Below are 15724 nucleotides of genomic sequence, written 5' to 3'. Positions count from 1 at the left end.
TTGTTGAAACATTGCTGCAATGGTGTTGTTAATTTGAAGAAGCAGATTGCGGCATTGGAACAAAGTAATATTATGACAAAAGTTGGCAACTATCAGGAGAGACATCAGCATCTGTACGACCACAAAATAGTCTGCTGGAGGAAGTGTTGCAGTTTGATCACACTACAGCTCCTGGTTAGTGAATAATAGATCTATGGAAACTAAATATCTGAAATTTTCATGTTGCCCTCTTTGCTATTTAAAGGCTGAAACACACTTGGCAGTCGCTTTAGTCGCCCATCTAAAACTACCGCTCTGCGTGGTTAGTAAGCTGGTAGCATAGTCGCGTCAGCTAGTCGCTTTGAAAATTCAACATGTTGATTATAAGGTTAAATAGTTGGAGTGTTATTAAACAAAAAAGATTGTAGCATAATGCTTTATCCAACAACTACAAACAATAACGACCTTATCCGGCAGCATTTGAAAAATTAACCTTCCACTCCTCTTCCTTGTAAACGAGATAAGTCTGCTCAAAATCAGAGAGCCTTACGCTAGAAGTCCCGGGCTTGTGACTGGTATAGCAGAGTTAAAAGGTGAAAGGTTTATTATAGATTAATCAACTGAATATTCCTGTTCATTTTTGTTTGGAAGCATGTTAAACAGTTCATATGGACTAAGCTCGAATTCCATATTAAATATACAGTAACATAATCCGGTGTTAATGTTAGACAATACATCATTGCCCCTCAGTGAAAGCATCCCGCTTTTAATTGGAAAAAAATGAATCTAATATAGATGTTAAACATACATTGTCACTAGCATCCCGCTTGCCGACATGAATAAGTATATATATAAGGTTAAATAGTTGGAATGTTACGTATTAAACAAAAAAAATGGTAGCATAATGCTTTATCTATTAGGGGAAGGTTAATTTTTCAAATGCTGTTGGATAAGGTCGTTATTGTTTCTAGTTGTTGAATAAAGCATTATGCTACCATTTTTATGTAGGTGGAGGACAAAGTAGGTGAATTTACACTGGAATCATTTAATTTTTATATGACTTATTAAATAGGGACGATAGGAGCTACGAACTGAAACTTATTAACCTCAATGCATAGAATAAGATTGTCCACGATATACATGTAATGGGCTATGATCATATTGGCATGTTTTAACTGGCTTGTTCTCTTTTGTCAACATAGTAGTTTGTACTGAGTAAATATTCATGTATTAGTAGATATAATAATGGCCAAAATAAAATATTTAAGTGATGTCTGTGTCTGTAACAAACAGAAATCTCTGCCATGTTCAATATACGCCTCGTTAAAGTCGCGATAGTCGCGATGCTCGCTCACATGTGTGTTTCCGGCGTTCAACCGACCGACGCGTGCACATCACTTCGCTTTGGACGCGCGACTGAAGCGATTGCTTAAAGTGTTTCAGGCTTAAAAATGGAAACATTTCCGTGTTTCTTTTGAGTTTCAGTAACACATAGAAAGTTTAAGAGAAACTAAAAGTGTGTTTATGAGCAATTTTGATATTCTCCCGAACTTTCACTATTGTTTCTATAACTCAATAGGAACAAGTAAATAAGTTTTCTATTTCGTTTATAAAATAGCCTTTTATAGGCAATATTAGAAAAATAAATTTGTTGATTTTATTTACTTATTACGTATGTAAATTTGTAAATGTGCAAACCTGCGAGACTTCTATAAATCTATAGAAACACGGGTTTCTTTACCATTTAATGAGGCCTGTGTTTTTAAAAAGCTATTTCGAATTCGTCTCGCAATTATAAATATTTTTTCAACACAAAGTCTTGCCTCTTCTATCTTTTCCGTTTTGTTTTTTTTTAATTTTGAATGAACTTGTTAAATTGAAATGTACGTACGTAACCAGGCCTCTGTAGCGTACGATACTGACTAGTGTGCATCTTGTGCCATTTTAAAAGTGCTTATTTGAAGTTTATTGTCATTATATAGCTCCTGTTATAACAGAAGACAGAAGCAAAAATTTAGTAGATATTATTACTCAGAAAATTAAAGATAACGTAAGTTGTTCAAGGAATTTTTTGATGATTATCTTTTGGTATATCCAGGAGGTATTTGATGATCACGAAACTCTCCGTTACTGAAAATTTATGAATCTCTTACAAAGTAGTAAGAAAGCTTCTTCAATTATAATTGTATGATAAAACTTTTATTGAATTTGGTTTTGGCATGTTATCAAAACTATTTGGAGCTTGATCATCGTTATCTGCATCAGCTTTGCTTTGACCTAGGTCTGAATAGTCATGCTCAACCTCATCCAATATTTGTTAAATATGCCTACTGCTATGGCAATTGGGATTAGTGTTTAGTGGAGCGCACTTCCGAATATTTCTCAATCATATTAAAATAGAATTTAAAATCCCACGTGATGTGGTTAGAGTTACTATAGCTACCAAAATCTAATGCAAACTAGTCCACCTCCCCCACCCCCACCCCCCTACAAAACCATCTTAGATCACTGCTTGAAGATGCAAAGAAATTTTATGGAGATTTATTAGTTACTTTGTTGAAACATCTGTGTTGTTAATTTGAAGAAGCAGATTGCCGCATTGGAACAAAGTAATATTGCGGCAAAAAGTTGGCAACTATCAGGAGAGACATCAGCATCTGTACGACCACAAAATAGTCTGCTGGAGGAAGTGTTGCAGTTTGATCACACTACAGCTCCTGGTTAGTGAACAATAGATCTATGGAAACTAAATATCTGAAATTTTTCATGTTGCCCTCTTTGCTATTTAAAGGCTAAAACACACTAGGCAGTCGCTTTAGTCGGCCATCTAAAACTACCGCTCTGCGTGGTTACTAAGCTGGTAGCGTAGTCGCGTCAGCTAGTCGCTTTGAAAATTCAACATGTTGATTATAAGGTTAAATAGTTGGAGTGTTATTAAACAAAAAAGATTGTAGCATAATGCTTTATCCAACAACTACAAACAATAACGACCTTATCCGGCAGCATTTGAAAAATTAACCTTCCACTCCTCTTCCTTGTAAACGAGACAAGTCTGCTCAAAAGCAGAGAGCCTTACGCTAGAAGTCCCGGGCTTGTGACTGGTATAGCAGAGTTAAAAGGTGAAAGGTTTATTATATATTAATCAACTGAATATTCCTGTTCATTTTTGTTTGGAAGCATGTTAAACAGTTCATATGGACTTAGCTGGAATTCCATATTAAATATACAGTAACATAATCTGGTGTTAATGTTAGACAATACATCATTACCCTTCAGTGAAAGCATCCCGCTTTTCACTTGAAAAGAATGAATCTAATATAGATGTTAAACATACATTGTCACTAGCATCCCGCTTGCCGACATGAATGAGTATAATTATAAGGTTAAATAGTTGAAATGTTACGTATTAAAGAAAAAAAAAATGGTAGCATAATGCTTTATCCCTGTGTGGATGGTTAATTTTTCAAATGCTGTTGGATAAGGTCGTTATTGTTTCTAGTTGTTGAATAAAGCATTATGCTACCATTTTTATGTAAGTGGAGGACAAAGTAGGTGAATTTACACTGGAATCATTTAATTTTTATATGACTTATCAAATAGGGACGATAGGAGCTACAAACTGAAACTTATTAACCTCAATGCACAGAATAAGATTGTCCACGATATACATGTAATGGGCTATGATCATATTGGCGTGTTTTAACTGGCTTGTTCTCTTTTGTCCACATAGTAGTTTGTACTGAGTAAATATTCATGTATTAGTAGCTATAATAAACGCCAAAATAAAATATTTAAGTGATGTCTGTGTTTGTAACAAACAGAAATCTCTGCCATGTTCAATAGATGCGATGCTCGCTCACATGTGTGTTTCCGGCGTTCAACCGACCGACGCGTGCGGATTAATTCGCTTTCGGCGCGCGACTGAAGCGATTGCTTAGGTGTTTCAGGCTTAAGAATGGAAACATTTTCGTGTTTCTTTTGAGTTTCAGTAACACATAGAAAGCTTAGGAGTAACTAAAAGTGTGTTTATGAGCAATTCTGATATTCTCCCAAACTTTCACTATTGTTTCTATAACTCAAAAGGAACAAGTAAATAAGTTTTCTATTTCGTTTATAAAATAGACTTTTAAAAGCAATATTAGAAAAATAAATTTGTTGATTTTATTTACATATTACTTATGTAAATATGTAAATGTGCAAACCTGCGAGACTTCTGCGTGTTTCTATAGAGTTATAGAATCACAGCTTTCTTGACCATTTAATGATGCCTGTGTTTTTAAAAAGCTATTTCAAATTCGGCTTGCAAATATAAATTTTGCAACACAAAGTCTTACCTCTTCTCTCTTTTTCCCTTTGTTTTTTTTTTAATTTTGAATCAACTTGTTAAATTGATATGTACGTACGTAAGCAAGCCTCTGTAGCGTACGATACTGACTAGTGTGTATCTTGTGCCATTTTAAAAGTGCTTACTTAAAGTGTATTTTCATTATATAGCTCCTGTTATAACAGAGGAGAGAAGCAAAAATTTAGTAGATATTATTACTCAGAGAATTAAAGATAACGTAAGTTGTTCAAGGAATTTTTTGATGATTATCTTTTGGTATATCCAGGAGGTATTTGATGATCACGAAACTCTCCGTTACTGAATGACGCTATTCCGCATTACGTTATTCCGTCTGGGTCACACTTTCCAGTGTTATTCACGTTATCCTGTATTGGTCACGCTAACCTCCTAGGTCACGCTTTCCTGTATTTGTCACGCTACACTGCATTGTCACGCTTCCCCGCTTTTATGACACTATCCTTCATTGGTCACGCTACCCTACTTTGGTCACACTATCCTTCATTGGTCACGCTACCCTACTTTGGTCACGCTATCCTGCATTGGTCACATTATCCTGCATTGTTCACGCTATCTTGTCTAGGTCACGCTATCCTGCATTGGTTACGCTATCCTGCATTGGTCACACTATCCTGCATTGGTGACGCTAACGTGCATTGGTGACGCTAACGTGCATTGGTGACTCTAACGTGCATTGGTGACGCTAACGTGCATTGGTGGCGCTAACGTTGGTGACGCTAACGTGCATTGGTGACGCTATCCTGCATTGGTGACGCTAACGTGCATTGGTGACGCTAACGTGCATTGGTGACGCTAACGTGCATTGGTGACGCTAATATGCATTGGTGACGCTAACGTGCATTGGTGACGCTAACATGCATTGGTGACGCTAACGTGCATTGGTGACGCTAACGTGCATTGGTGACGCTAACGTGCTTTAGTCACACTAACGTGCATTGGTCACGCCATCCTGCATTGGTCACGCTTTTTTGCATTGTTCACGCTATTCGGCATTGATCACGCTTTTCATTTGGGTCACGCTATCTTGCTTTAAGCCTGGTATTCATTGGCGACATAAGCTTAAGTACAAGATTATTAAAACTCTCCGTTCATCTAGTGCTTATATATGCTTATTCTTATGCATGCTTTTCCTTATGTCGCTAGTGAAGACCAGGCTTTGTCACGCTATCTTGCATAGGTCATGCGATCCTCAATGACATCTCCTGCATCAGTCATTCTTACTCGTATGTCTCATACTATCCTTCGTGGGTAATGTTATCTTGGTTTAAAAGCGCCATCGTGCATGGGTCCTTTTATTCTCTCGGTATCACATGCTATCATACGTGGTCTCTTCTATAGGCATGGGATGACGTGGAGCGAAAAGAAAAGCCAGTAAAGAAAGCTTATGAATACAAGAAAGCTCAACCGATAAGTCAAGAGAAAAGTAAAATGAGTCTGAGTGAAATATATGAGAGAGAATATCAACAACAACAGGTATGTTTTGACTTAAGAAACGAGCAATTTTTCATAGATTTTGTCATGTGAATCTTGAAGTTTTTCATAAAGTTTTTTGGAAGATTTGACATGTATTTTCTTAGAATCCAGAGGAAGAAAAGGAAAACAAAGAACATGTTGAAATTAAGAAATTGATGAAATCTCTCTTTTCGAAATTGGATGCTCTAACCAACTTTCATTTTACACCCAAACCGGTGAGGCTTAAACACTTTAAGTACATGTATTCTTACGTGTATTCTGCTGCTTTTCTTCTTACATGCATTGTTCCATGTATTTTTAAATGTATTCTTACATGTATTCTTACGTGTATTTTTACATTATTCTTATATGTATTCTGCAGCTTGTCTTCTTACATGCATTGTTCCATGTATTTTTGCATGTCTTCTTACATGTATTCTGTAGCTTGTCTTCTTACATGCATTATTCCATGTATTTTTACATGTATTCTTCACATGTATTCTGCAGCTTGTCTTCTTACATGCATTATTCCATGTATTTTTACATGTATTCTTACATGTATTCTGCAGCTTGTCTTCTTACATGCATTATTCCATGTATTTTTACATGTATTCTTACATGTATTCTGCAGCTTGTCTTCTTACATGCATTGTTCCATGTATTTTTGCATGTATTCTTAAATCTTTTGCAAATAAAACTGTTGAAAAAATCATCCAACATGGCGGCCATGACGTAACTCACACATCACGATATTGTTCATGCAATGAAAATTGAAAAGATTTTTCATTATTGGTGTATTTGTTTCATTATGGAGAATTTTCTTTATAGATATTTGAAATTAGATAAACACAATCGAAAAAAAGTTTGTAAAGAAAGACCTTTCAAAGTTGATTCAAGCTATGATAAAGACAAAAACAAATAATTCAAACAACTAGGCAAATAAATTTTCTCGTCATAATACACAGTTCAATTTCGTTTTTTTTTTATTCAAGTGACCACAGGATCATAAATAATTTATCATAAATCACGCAAATCAAAGTGAAACCACGTGTGGTCCTTCAAAGAAGTTCTTCCTCATTCCGTTCTTTCCTTTTAGAAAGTCGCTGTATTTTAGATTTTTGACAATTTTCTTAATGAAAAGATGTTGCAGCACAGATCGTTATTAGACAGTTTTATTTGTTATAGAAGATTTGTAATAACCTTCCTCAATTATTTATATTTGGGTGAATTTAAGCCAACATCTATGCATAATTGATGAGGATTGCAACTAAATTCCAATACAACAATAAAAAATCTAAATTTACCCACGATTTGAAAGCTGAGGGTTTGCGTAAGCATTAGCTAATTTTTCTAAAAGTTTGTTAATTTGAATAACATATTCCATGATTTAACTTATTTTAATTGCTTTTTCACTGTGTTATTTTCGTGTGCAAGTTATTTCAAAAGTGGTTTTCGGTATTACATTATTTACTTTAATGTTTTACTTTCAGATTAATATTGGAAGTCTAACAAGACAACTACATGTTTACAACAATCACCACGTCCAATCACAAAAACACAAAGCTTATTTAAATTTTGCAATGCCAATAGGTAGTTATGAACTCAAAATGCCAGAAAAACTTACGTTTTTTAAAAAACAAAACTATTTCGATTGAACGTTTGTTTGGCAATTTTAAAATATGAGTTAGTTTTATCAAATGCTCACACGATGTGAAGATTTTGTTTAACGAGCACAACAAGTTTCTGGGGTCAGGAGAAAATTTAGCAATTTAAAGCCTGACTAATTTCAAGATATTACAAAAAGGTGCAACATGTTTGCAATGACTCCCATGTTAAGTTAATCCAAATTATTAAGACCCAGTCAACTTTATTTTTTCGATTCTACTAGGGAGTCATTTGTTGCAATTATGTAAAAATAAACATCACAACATCTTAAGGTTTAAGATGTTGTGATGCATTGGATGCATGTTGTGATGTCTTCTTACATGCATTGTTCCATGTATTTTTACATGTATTCTTACACATAGAGATTATAAATAGTACTAGAGGTGGCATCGTACTATAATCTATAGTTAAAGATATGGTACGCATTGGTATGTGAAAATGTGAATTGTAAAAACAGGAAAACAGAAAAGAATGTCATACGTTCTCATTGCGTATAGTTGATTGAAGCATACAAAGTATACGGAGATTACAAACAACATATAATCAAATAACAGCTCGCTAAAAACAATTACTTACGCTTTAAAATGACAAATTTTCTTGATGCTCGAACTAAAGAGCAAAAAACTTACTAAATACATTAAGAAAGAATCCAAAACTCGAAGCAAACGGAAAAAACATCATTTGTTTACTTCGTGTTTTAATCGGGGACATAAATTTTCCCCCCTAATTCACGCGTCGCCTAAAAACGTCATCAATACCACCTCTAGTCTTATTTATAATCTCTATGTTCTTACATGCATTTTCCATGTATTTTTACATGTATTACATATATTACATGCTTCCTTGCGAGTATTTTCATGCATTTTATTTGCATGATTCAATTCAACGTGAAACGTTTGTAATGTACTTTTTTGGTAAACCATGATTATTTTCAATCTTCAGTTAAAGTGTGAAGTGACGATCGTATCCAACGTGCCGTCAATCAATGTGGAGGAGTGCACACCGGTAAACGTGACTGAGGCGGCACTACTCGCTCCAGAAGAAATTTATGACAAACAGAAAACTGAAATAAAAGCTCAAACAGAGATGACAAAACAAGACAGAACGCGAAAGCGTCGTTTGAAGAAAGCGAAAACTGGAGCTGAAATTGATCCATGCAATCGTCCTCTTAAAATCATAAAAAACTTACATGATGGCTCTTTCCGCATTCCTTTTCGCAATTGAGGAGACGGCCTATTTTCTTCATTCGTGTTTTCTGTAATCAAGAAATGGACAAAAAAGCAAGCCTAAATGTGTGTTTCTTGATATCAAAATCAAACATAAGCATCAACAGTAATTATTATATCTCTTTTGACATTTACTCAAGTGAAAGGAAACATGTGTTTATCAATTGACTTACTTACTTTTTTTTTTTTTAATTATTAAATCTGTTTCTAAGGCTTCGCCATGATCTTCTCTCAACAATCTAGAAAAATTAAGATCAGACAAATGATATCAAAGAGCTGATCCCCTTTTAAGAAATAATCTTCAATGCATTACATTTTCGCTCTCCATATTTTGCCAAAACTTTTCCCGTACACGTCTCTTGGATGTTGTTTTTTGTAATTTAACAGAGTCATATCTTCTTTAGCTGTGTATCACATTAAAAAAATGAATTAATTTTTACTACTTATACTAGTAAAAGTCAGTTTCTGTTTAAGATAGTAATCGAGCAAAGTATTTTGTAGTTCTTAAATACAAGTTATTTAATGTTTGAATTACGTTTTTCCAAAAGTGTTTCATATGTGTGTTCTTGTTGTAATATGTAATGTCCTGTACTTTTAGGCTCCTGTACAACAACGCTTGTTTTATGTTGTGTGGCATGTTTACGAAGTCGGGTTTTAAGGCATCTCTCAGTTTTAGCAATGTAAGATTTGTTACAACGGGGCAAGTAACATGGTATACGACATTAAAACAAAACAATGGTGAGATTTTGTCTTTGTTGGAACTGAAAAAGCGACATTTTTTGTGTCAAAAATAAGAATAAGTTAAACTGGTTTGTTGAGGTTTTACGAAGTTTTTTAAGACAGTAGTAGATAATTTTTGTGCCTTGTGAGCCTTGATGGGGTATAATCTTATCCAAATTTTTGGTTCGTTTTGGTCGATGGTTGGAGATTTAGAGAAAACATTCCATGATATATTCCAAAAAACATAGGTTTTAAGAAATATAACAAATTTTACGTACAATCATAAAAAGTTTGACGTGTGCGTAACTCATGATCATTTTCAACAACGAAGCAACAAAACACTGAGAAAATGTCTTCTTTTAAGAATAAGTTTGTCAAAGAAAAGCATACAGCAAAATTTTATTTCGCAGCTATCTTTGTTTATGTTATGTAGTACGTCACGTGACTTATTTTATCGTCATATAACTAAGTAAAATTCATATTTTTGGATGCTTGCCCCTGCTAAGTTTAAAAAGTCATCATGTTTCAGAATTCAATTACTTAGTGCCAACCGCTGATAAATCGTAATGGAAATGGAATAAAAATTTGTTCCAGACAGATGTAAATTTGTCTGGCTAATTTTCAGATACTTTGTGTAATGCATCATAAAACAATTGATTTTGTAAATAAAAACAATTTGGGTAATGTCTACTTACAATAATTGGCTGCAACTTTGGCACAATTTCTAATAAAATTTTAGAAATAATCTTTCAGAGGAACTTGATTATACATGAATAATACAACAGCCAAATCGATTAATTTAAAATGGAATCCAACAGTGGGTTTCTCCAATGTACTACGTCAAAAATTGCCAAGAAATAATGTTTTAGCATATCCTTCAAAATTGCAAACTGCAACCCTTTTTACATGCTGATTACCTTAAAGAAATTCGTCCAGGTTGGTATAGTCCTGAGAAGGATTGTTTTTGTTGTTGTTGACGGACGTTTCGACAAACTTAGCGGTAGTCATCTTCAGAGTCAAATGAGGAGTAAACGTCAGGTTAGCCGTATTTGTTATCTGGTTCTTACGTCGTTGTATTGTGTGTACAGGAAATGTGTGGATGTCAATTGTGTATTGTCATTGTGAATTTGTGTGAAGTGAAAGGTTTTTAGTTGTGATGTGTGATTTAGGTCTGATATTTTTAGTTGTAATATTGGGGTGTCAATTGTGTATTGTCATTGTCAATTAGTGTGAAGTGTAATGTTTTTAGTTGATCGTTTGTTTGTATTGTGAATAATTCGTTTGTAAGGTGCTGGTAACTGCTGTGGTCTGTTTAGGGGGGTTTATTCCAATCACATATGTTTATATAAAAAGATCCTTCAGCAAGTGTGAAAAGATACGGTTGGAATAAATTAGAAAACAAAATCGAATTTTTACGTTGTCATGATATCTTGTGCAATGAGCAGATGTTAACATTTGTCATAGCGTTTCAACAAGTATGAAAGCATTTTGGAATTGGCATACAAATTTTAAATCTACTAGTTAGCAGTTTTTCAAAATACGTAAACATACTCTCCACTTTTCCATCACATGAAATTTTCATAGAGTTCATTTGCACATTTTGAGCAAAAGATTTGTCGTGGTCCACAATAAGTACAATGAAGTGTAGCCAAATCAGCACCACAAACAAGACACAACTGTCCATCCTTCAAGCAATTTTCTTCAAGAGTTGCGTTGTGAAGACGTAATCCAAGCGTTTCTCAGTCACAAAATGAGCTTATATTCCTCAAAGTATTAGCCGAGTCTTTTGAACTGCTCGCAGCACAGGCCACTTTGGTCCAACCAGTTTCTAAAGTATCGTCTACTCCAGAGTTTATTACATTTGAGTCAATGAGTCAAATGAATTGACTTTGTCTTCCTATAGGATTTCCTACAGGAATTTAAATATTCCTATAGGCTTTAAAATTGCCGCCATTTTCTTAATATATATTTTCTATCGGAACCTGAATAAAAATAAAAACTTTGACATTAAATATATATAAACCATTTTTAAATAATAAATATTCTGCTGCAACGAATGGTTAAAACCCTCAACACTGCAAGCCTGACAAAGTACAAAGTGTTAATGATATCCTTTTGCCTACTGTCTACTCAGAGATTTTCTTTAAAGTAAACATTTTGAGTTAAACAATATTTGTTGTTTATTTACCGCGGTAGTGACTTTGGTCGTGGTGGAGTATTTAGTACATCCCCATCATGACAATCAATATAAACGCAAATTGTTCAATATTCAATCATTTTATAGATGAAATCCTGGTTCGAGCTAATGGAGTATTTTTTTACGCTACCGCTTTCCAAAAACAATTTCACAGGAAATGTGCCTTTTGCCATATGGGAGTAAATTTGAAAATAAATTTACTTACCTCTGGCGGCAAATTCTGATTTTTATTAATTTTGTTTGTCAAAAAAATACCTCTTCATTTAGACACCGAAAGATGCGTACAACATTTTATTCAAAAGGCAATAAGTAAATGACCTAACAAAGGTGCAAAAAACAAACGACTTTCCAATTGTATTCTTCGTTATTCAACACCAAATTTAAATTCGAATTTTTTTAATACACCCTGTATACAAAACAATTGTACTCGTGCCATTGTACATTTAATCTTTCAGAGTGCACCATGTGAGACATTACGTTAACATATTCTTGAATAATAATTAACATGAACATTGTATATAAAGCACAGATAATTTTAAACAGGTTTTTGCTCTTGGCTCTCTCTCCTTCTGCATGCGCTGGTTGCTTCTTCCTCTTCTATAGTTCGCTGTTTTCTCGCAGGACTGATTCTTGTCTTTAAGTATATTGTGTTGTCGGCATTGAGTTGTCTTCTTTCGCTGGTCTTTCATCATCTTATTCGATGGCCTTAGGTAGTTTGCATCCATAAACGTGAGTTTTGAAGATGTTGATTCAATTAGCGGCGTATCTCGTTTTGTGTTTTTTCTGCTTTGATTCGTGAGCTTTTGGACTGTCCTTTGCTCCTTTGTTGGTTTTCTGCATTTTGGGATGTTTCATGTCAACTGAACTGTTTCGCATTACGTTGGGCCTTATATGTCTTGTTTTGTTGTTTAGAGGCTTATTTGTTTCGTTTGAGCTAAGCTGTTTGAATGTTCAGTCGTCTTGTTTCGTTGGATTTTCTCTGTTTTCTTTGCACTTATATTTTATAGCATGGTAGCATGGCTATTGGTTTGGCCTGTTTTCATTGTAGATTATATCTCTGCTCTATCAAACTGTTGTTGATTAAATTTACAGTTATTACTTCAAATTGCTTATTTTGAATGATTATTTCTTCATTTACTGATTATTAGAATACATTTCTTTGATTATGATTTCTTGGTCTTTAGCTGGAGTAATTACCTCTCTTAAAGTGGTATTACTTGTCTTAAAGTTCCATTTACCTTAAATTTGTACACACATTAATGATTTGTAGTTATGTTCAGTTGTTAGTTAGCTTCATGTAGCTTTAATTTACCAAAACCAAAAACATCAGTGAATGAGAAACTTGTCCTTCTTAAAAATGAAACTACGTTTAATGTCAGCAGGTTCACTTAAGTCAACTTGCATGGTCACTTGTGTTATTTGCAAGAAGAATTAAGCGTATAGTTTCTTCATGCGTGCAAATAATGCAATGGAAGCATATTGCACGCTTTGGTTTACGAACTAAGAGTCGCATTAAATTGTTGATGCAAGCATTAAAGGAGATTAGTTTTAATTACCTGACATTATATTTTTAAACCTTCTGGAAAATTGCTTTCTTTCACGGGTTAAATGTATAAATCTTATTGAGCAATTTGGTGATGTTCTACTTTATTAACTACGCAAAGCATTTAAACTAAAAAAAACAAAGCCACGTGTTTCTCCACTTTTGAGAAACACAACCGTCACGACTCGTGCCGTTTAACAAACAGTTGTAATTTTTACGCTTGAAGTTTTGCTCCTTCTTAATGCGTCGACTTCATTTCACGCTTCACTGATTCCCATTTGGCCTTTTTTTTGTATTCGCTATTTTTATGATGACCTAAGCACTTTATTACAAACGTAATGTAAACATTTTGTTCACATCATATGGTGAACATTTTCGTACTTACATGATAATTTTTGTTCAAATGATAAAACCTGAAAAATTCTCATTCAACAAACGATTTCATCTCCATGAAGAACTGCTTCCCATTTAAAAACATTCCACTGATTCTGGATATTACATATTAATTTTATTATTAGAGCCTCTCGTGACAGCAATAATCTTATCTATTTCCTTTCAGATCTTAGATCTCAGTCTTTTTTTCCAACATATGCAAGAGAAGATTGTGCACTTTTTTTCTTACTTTCATACACCCAGCCTCTGCAAGTATTTTTTCTATCATAAAAACCTCAAATAAGAACAACGTACACCATCCATAGAAATATTGCCTTTACAGTTGATGAATAAAGTAACGGAGAAAATTACTGACATGCTAAAATTCTTTGATAAAACTCCAAAACAACAGAAAGAAACATCACAATTTCTATTTTCTTTTTTTTAACCAAAGAACAATAACTTTATAATTAACAATCTCAGCTTTATGCCGACTACCATTTTACACAACTTTTTCAAACACAAGAGATGGGGTACCAGTAATTCGTATATCTGTCATAACTTAACATCTTGCAAAGCATTTTTGCTTATAAATATTTCTGTTTTACTTTTTCAAATTATGGAACAATATAGTGTGACCTTGCTTAGTTTATTTAGCATTTAGATGGTAGTGACATATTATGTGAAAGAAAAGTTAACTGACTTGAATAAAAAGTCTTTTGGAGGCATGCACATTAGTTGGGGTGGATTAAAGCATGTGGTAATATTAATAGCGACCTTTGGCGTAAGGCTACACATTATAAAATTAAAATTCGCGATTTTCAAGGATTGATTGTGTATTGAGGCGTTCCATGAACTCTTTTGGAGATGTTTTTTAGTTGCATTGATTTGAGTTTCAAATGTAATGTCAACTTATTTGGTTTTTTCTTTTCAAATAGCATTTTATAGAACTTTTCATCACCGCCTTTGTTGTAGCAAATATGCAAAATTGTCAGAGTGTAATGTTTCCGGTTACGCTATTAGAGCATGGTTAATATCTTCTTCAAACAATCCGATCGTTTCTTTCTGCACGGCAATGTTTGATAGGAGTTAAAAATTTGGTGTTGTGCATTGTTTTGGATGAAATTCAAAATACCTCGATGCATCGATTGCAAATTATCTCCTAGAATTTCCTTTTTCAAAATCAATTGTGACAAACAAATGGGAATATGGTATTTTCTTATTTGAAGATACTTTCCTTTCTTTCCCTGCATCCAAGATAAACTTTAAAATGAAAGTAAAAAATTGGAGTGTAACAAAAAGAAATCATTTACATATAATGAAAAAAAATATTAACTGTAATAGTTTTAGGACGTGTGAACATCAAACATAGGTGGAAAGTAATAAATTCTGTGGATCTTGTTTTCGCTTTGAAATCCATGCATCTCCTAAATCTGTTAAATTTGACAAATCCTGCACGTTGAAGACTTAATTGAGGTTGTTTCTTTTGTATCATTTGTATTATCTATAAATCTAAATTAGTAAAATAGAGATTTTGTCGTAGGGAGAAATCTGAAAATCGTTTTAAAGATCGCAAATACCACGGAGAACGGCAATAGTATAAAGTTAAGAGTTCTTAAAGAAATATTTGAATTTTAACACAGAACCCTAACCAATAGTTCTAAAAGAACTGTTATGAAACTAAACAACACGATGAATTTTGAATTGCATATCATTATCATATCACTTCAAGATGTCATTTTAAGCACCATCACCATGGTATAAACTTTAGCGAAAAATCCTATTTAACTTAGTTTTAACCCGTTTAAAAACTGTCTAAAACAATTATCTACTTAATACTAAATCTCGTCTGACTTGGTTCTTCAAGTCATTATTTAATTCTTTGCTCAAGAATTACGTTGAGAGTTCTAAGGAAATCCCTTACCAACATTTTGGTTCAAATCTCAAAGGCAACAATCACAATCAATAACCGCGTTACACGTAGACAACTTTAAAAATCCAAAATGTAACAATTTTTTAAAACAAAGATCGCAAAATATTTGTTTGCATCTTGAATATAAAGGTAATGAGAAGTCTGTTTTGGTACTCCTTTATTACATATTACATTGTGATAATCAAAATATATTTAGCAAACAAATGTACATAATTGTTCGTAACAATTTTATTCGATAAAATTTAGGGCTATTTATTAAAAGCTATTTCTCCTC

General features: G+C 33.6%; 1 protein-coding gene across 1 annotated transcript; it reads left to right on the top strand.

The window, feature by feature from the left end:
• The first annotated feature begins 19 nt into the window (after positions 1 to 19).
• LOC124457215 (U3 small nucleolar ribonucleoprotein protein MPP10-like) lies at positions 20 to 9216 on the top strand. Its single transcript, XM_047007496.1, has 8 exons — positions 20 to 24; positions 83 to 174; positions 1962 to 2029; positions 2564 to 2699; positions 4474 to 4541; positions 5681 to 5815; positions 5920 to 6030; positions 8402 to 9216. The coding sequence occupies exons 1-8, from the start codon at positions 20 to 22 to the stop codon at positions 8681 to 8683; spliced, it is 897 nt and encodes a 298-aa protein (XP_046863452.1). The 3' UTR covers positions 8684 to 9216.
• Positions 9217 to 15724: the final 6508 nt, after the last annotated feature.

Source organism: Xenia sp. Carnegie-2017, unplaced genomic scaffold, assembly GCF_021976095.1.
Source record: "Xenia sp. Carnegie-2017 unplaced genomic scaffold, XeniaSp_v1 HiC_scaffold_6, whole genome shotgun sequence".
NCBI lineage: Eukaryota > Metazoa > Cnidaria > Anthozoa > Malacalcyonacea > Xeniidae > Xenia > Xenia sp. Carnegie-2017.
The sequence above is the reverse complement of the archived record's forward strand: the minus strand, read 5'-3'. Positions and strand labels throughout refer to the sequence as shown.

Bases quoted from the DNA above. Each gene is read 5' to 3' on its own strand.
- LOC124457215 (XM_047007496.1), top strand. The intron at 175-1,961 runs GTTAGTGAATAA...GTCATTATATAG, and splicing joins TGATCACACTACAGCTCCTG to CTCCTGTTATAACAGAAGAC. The intron at 6,031-8,401 runs GTGAGGCTTAAA...TTCAATCTTCAG, and splicing joins TTCATTTTACACCCAAACCG to TTAAAGTGTGAAGTGACGAT.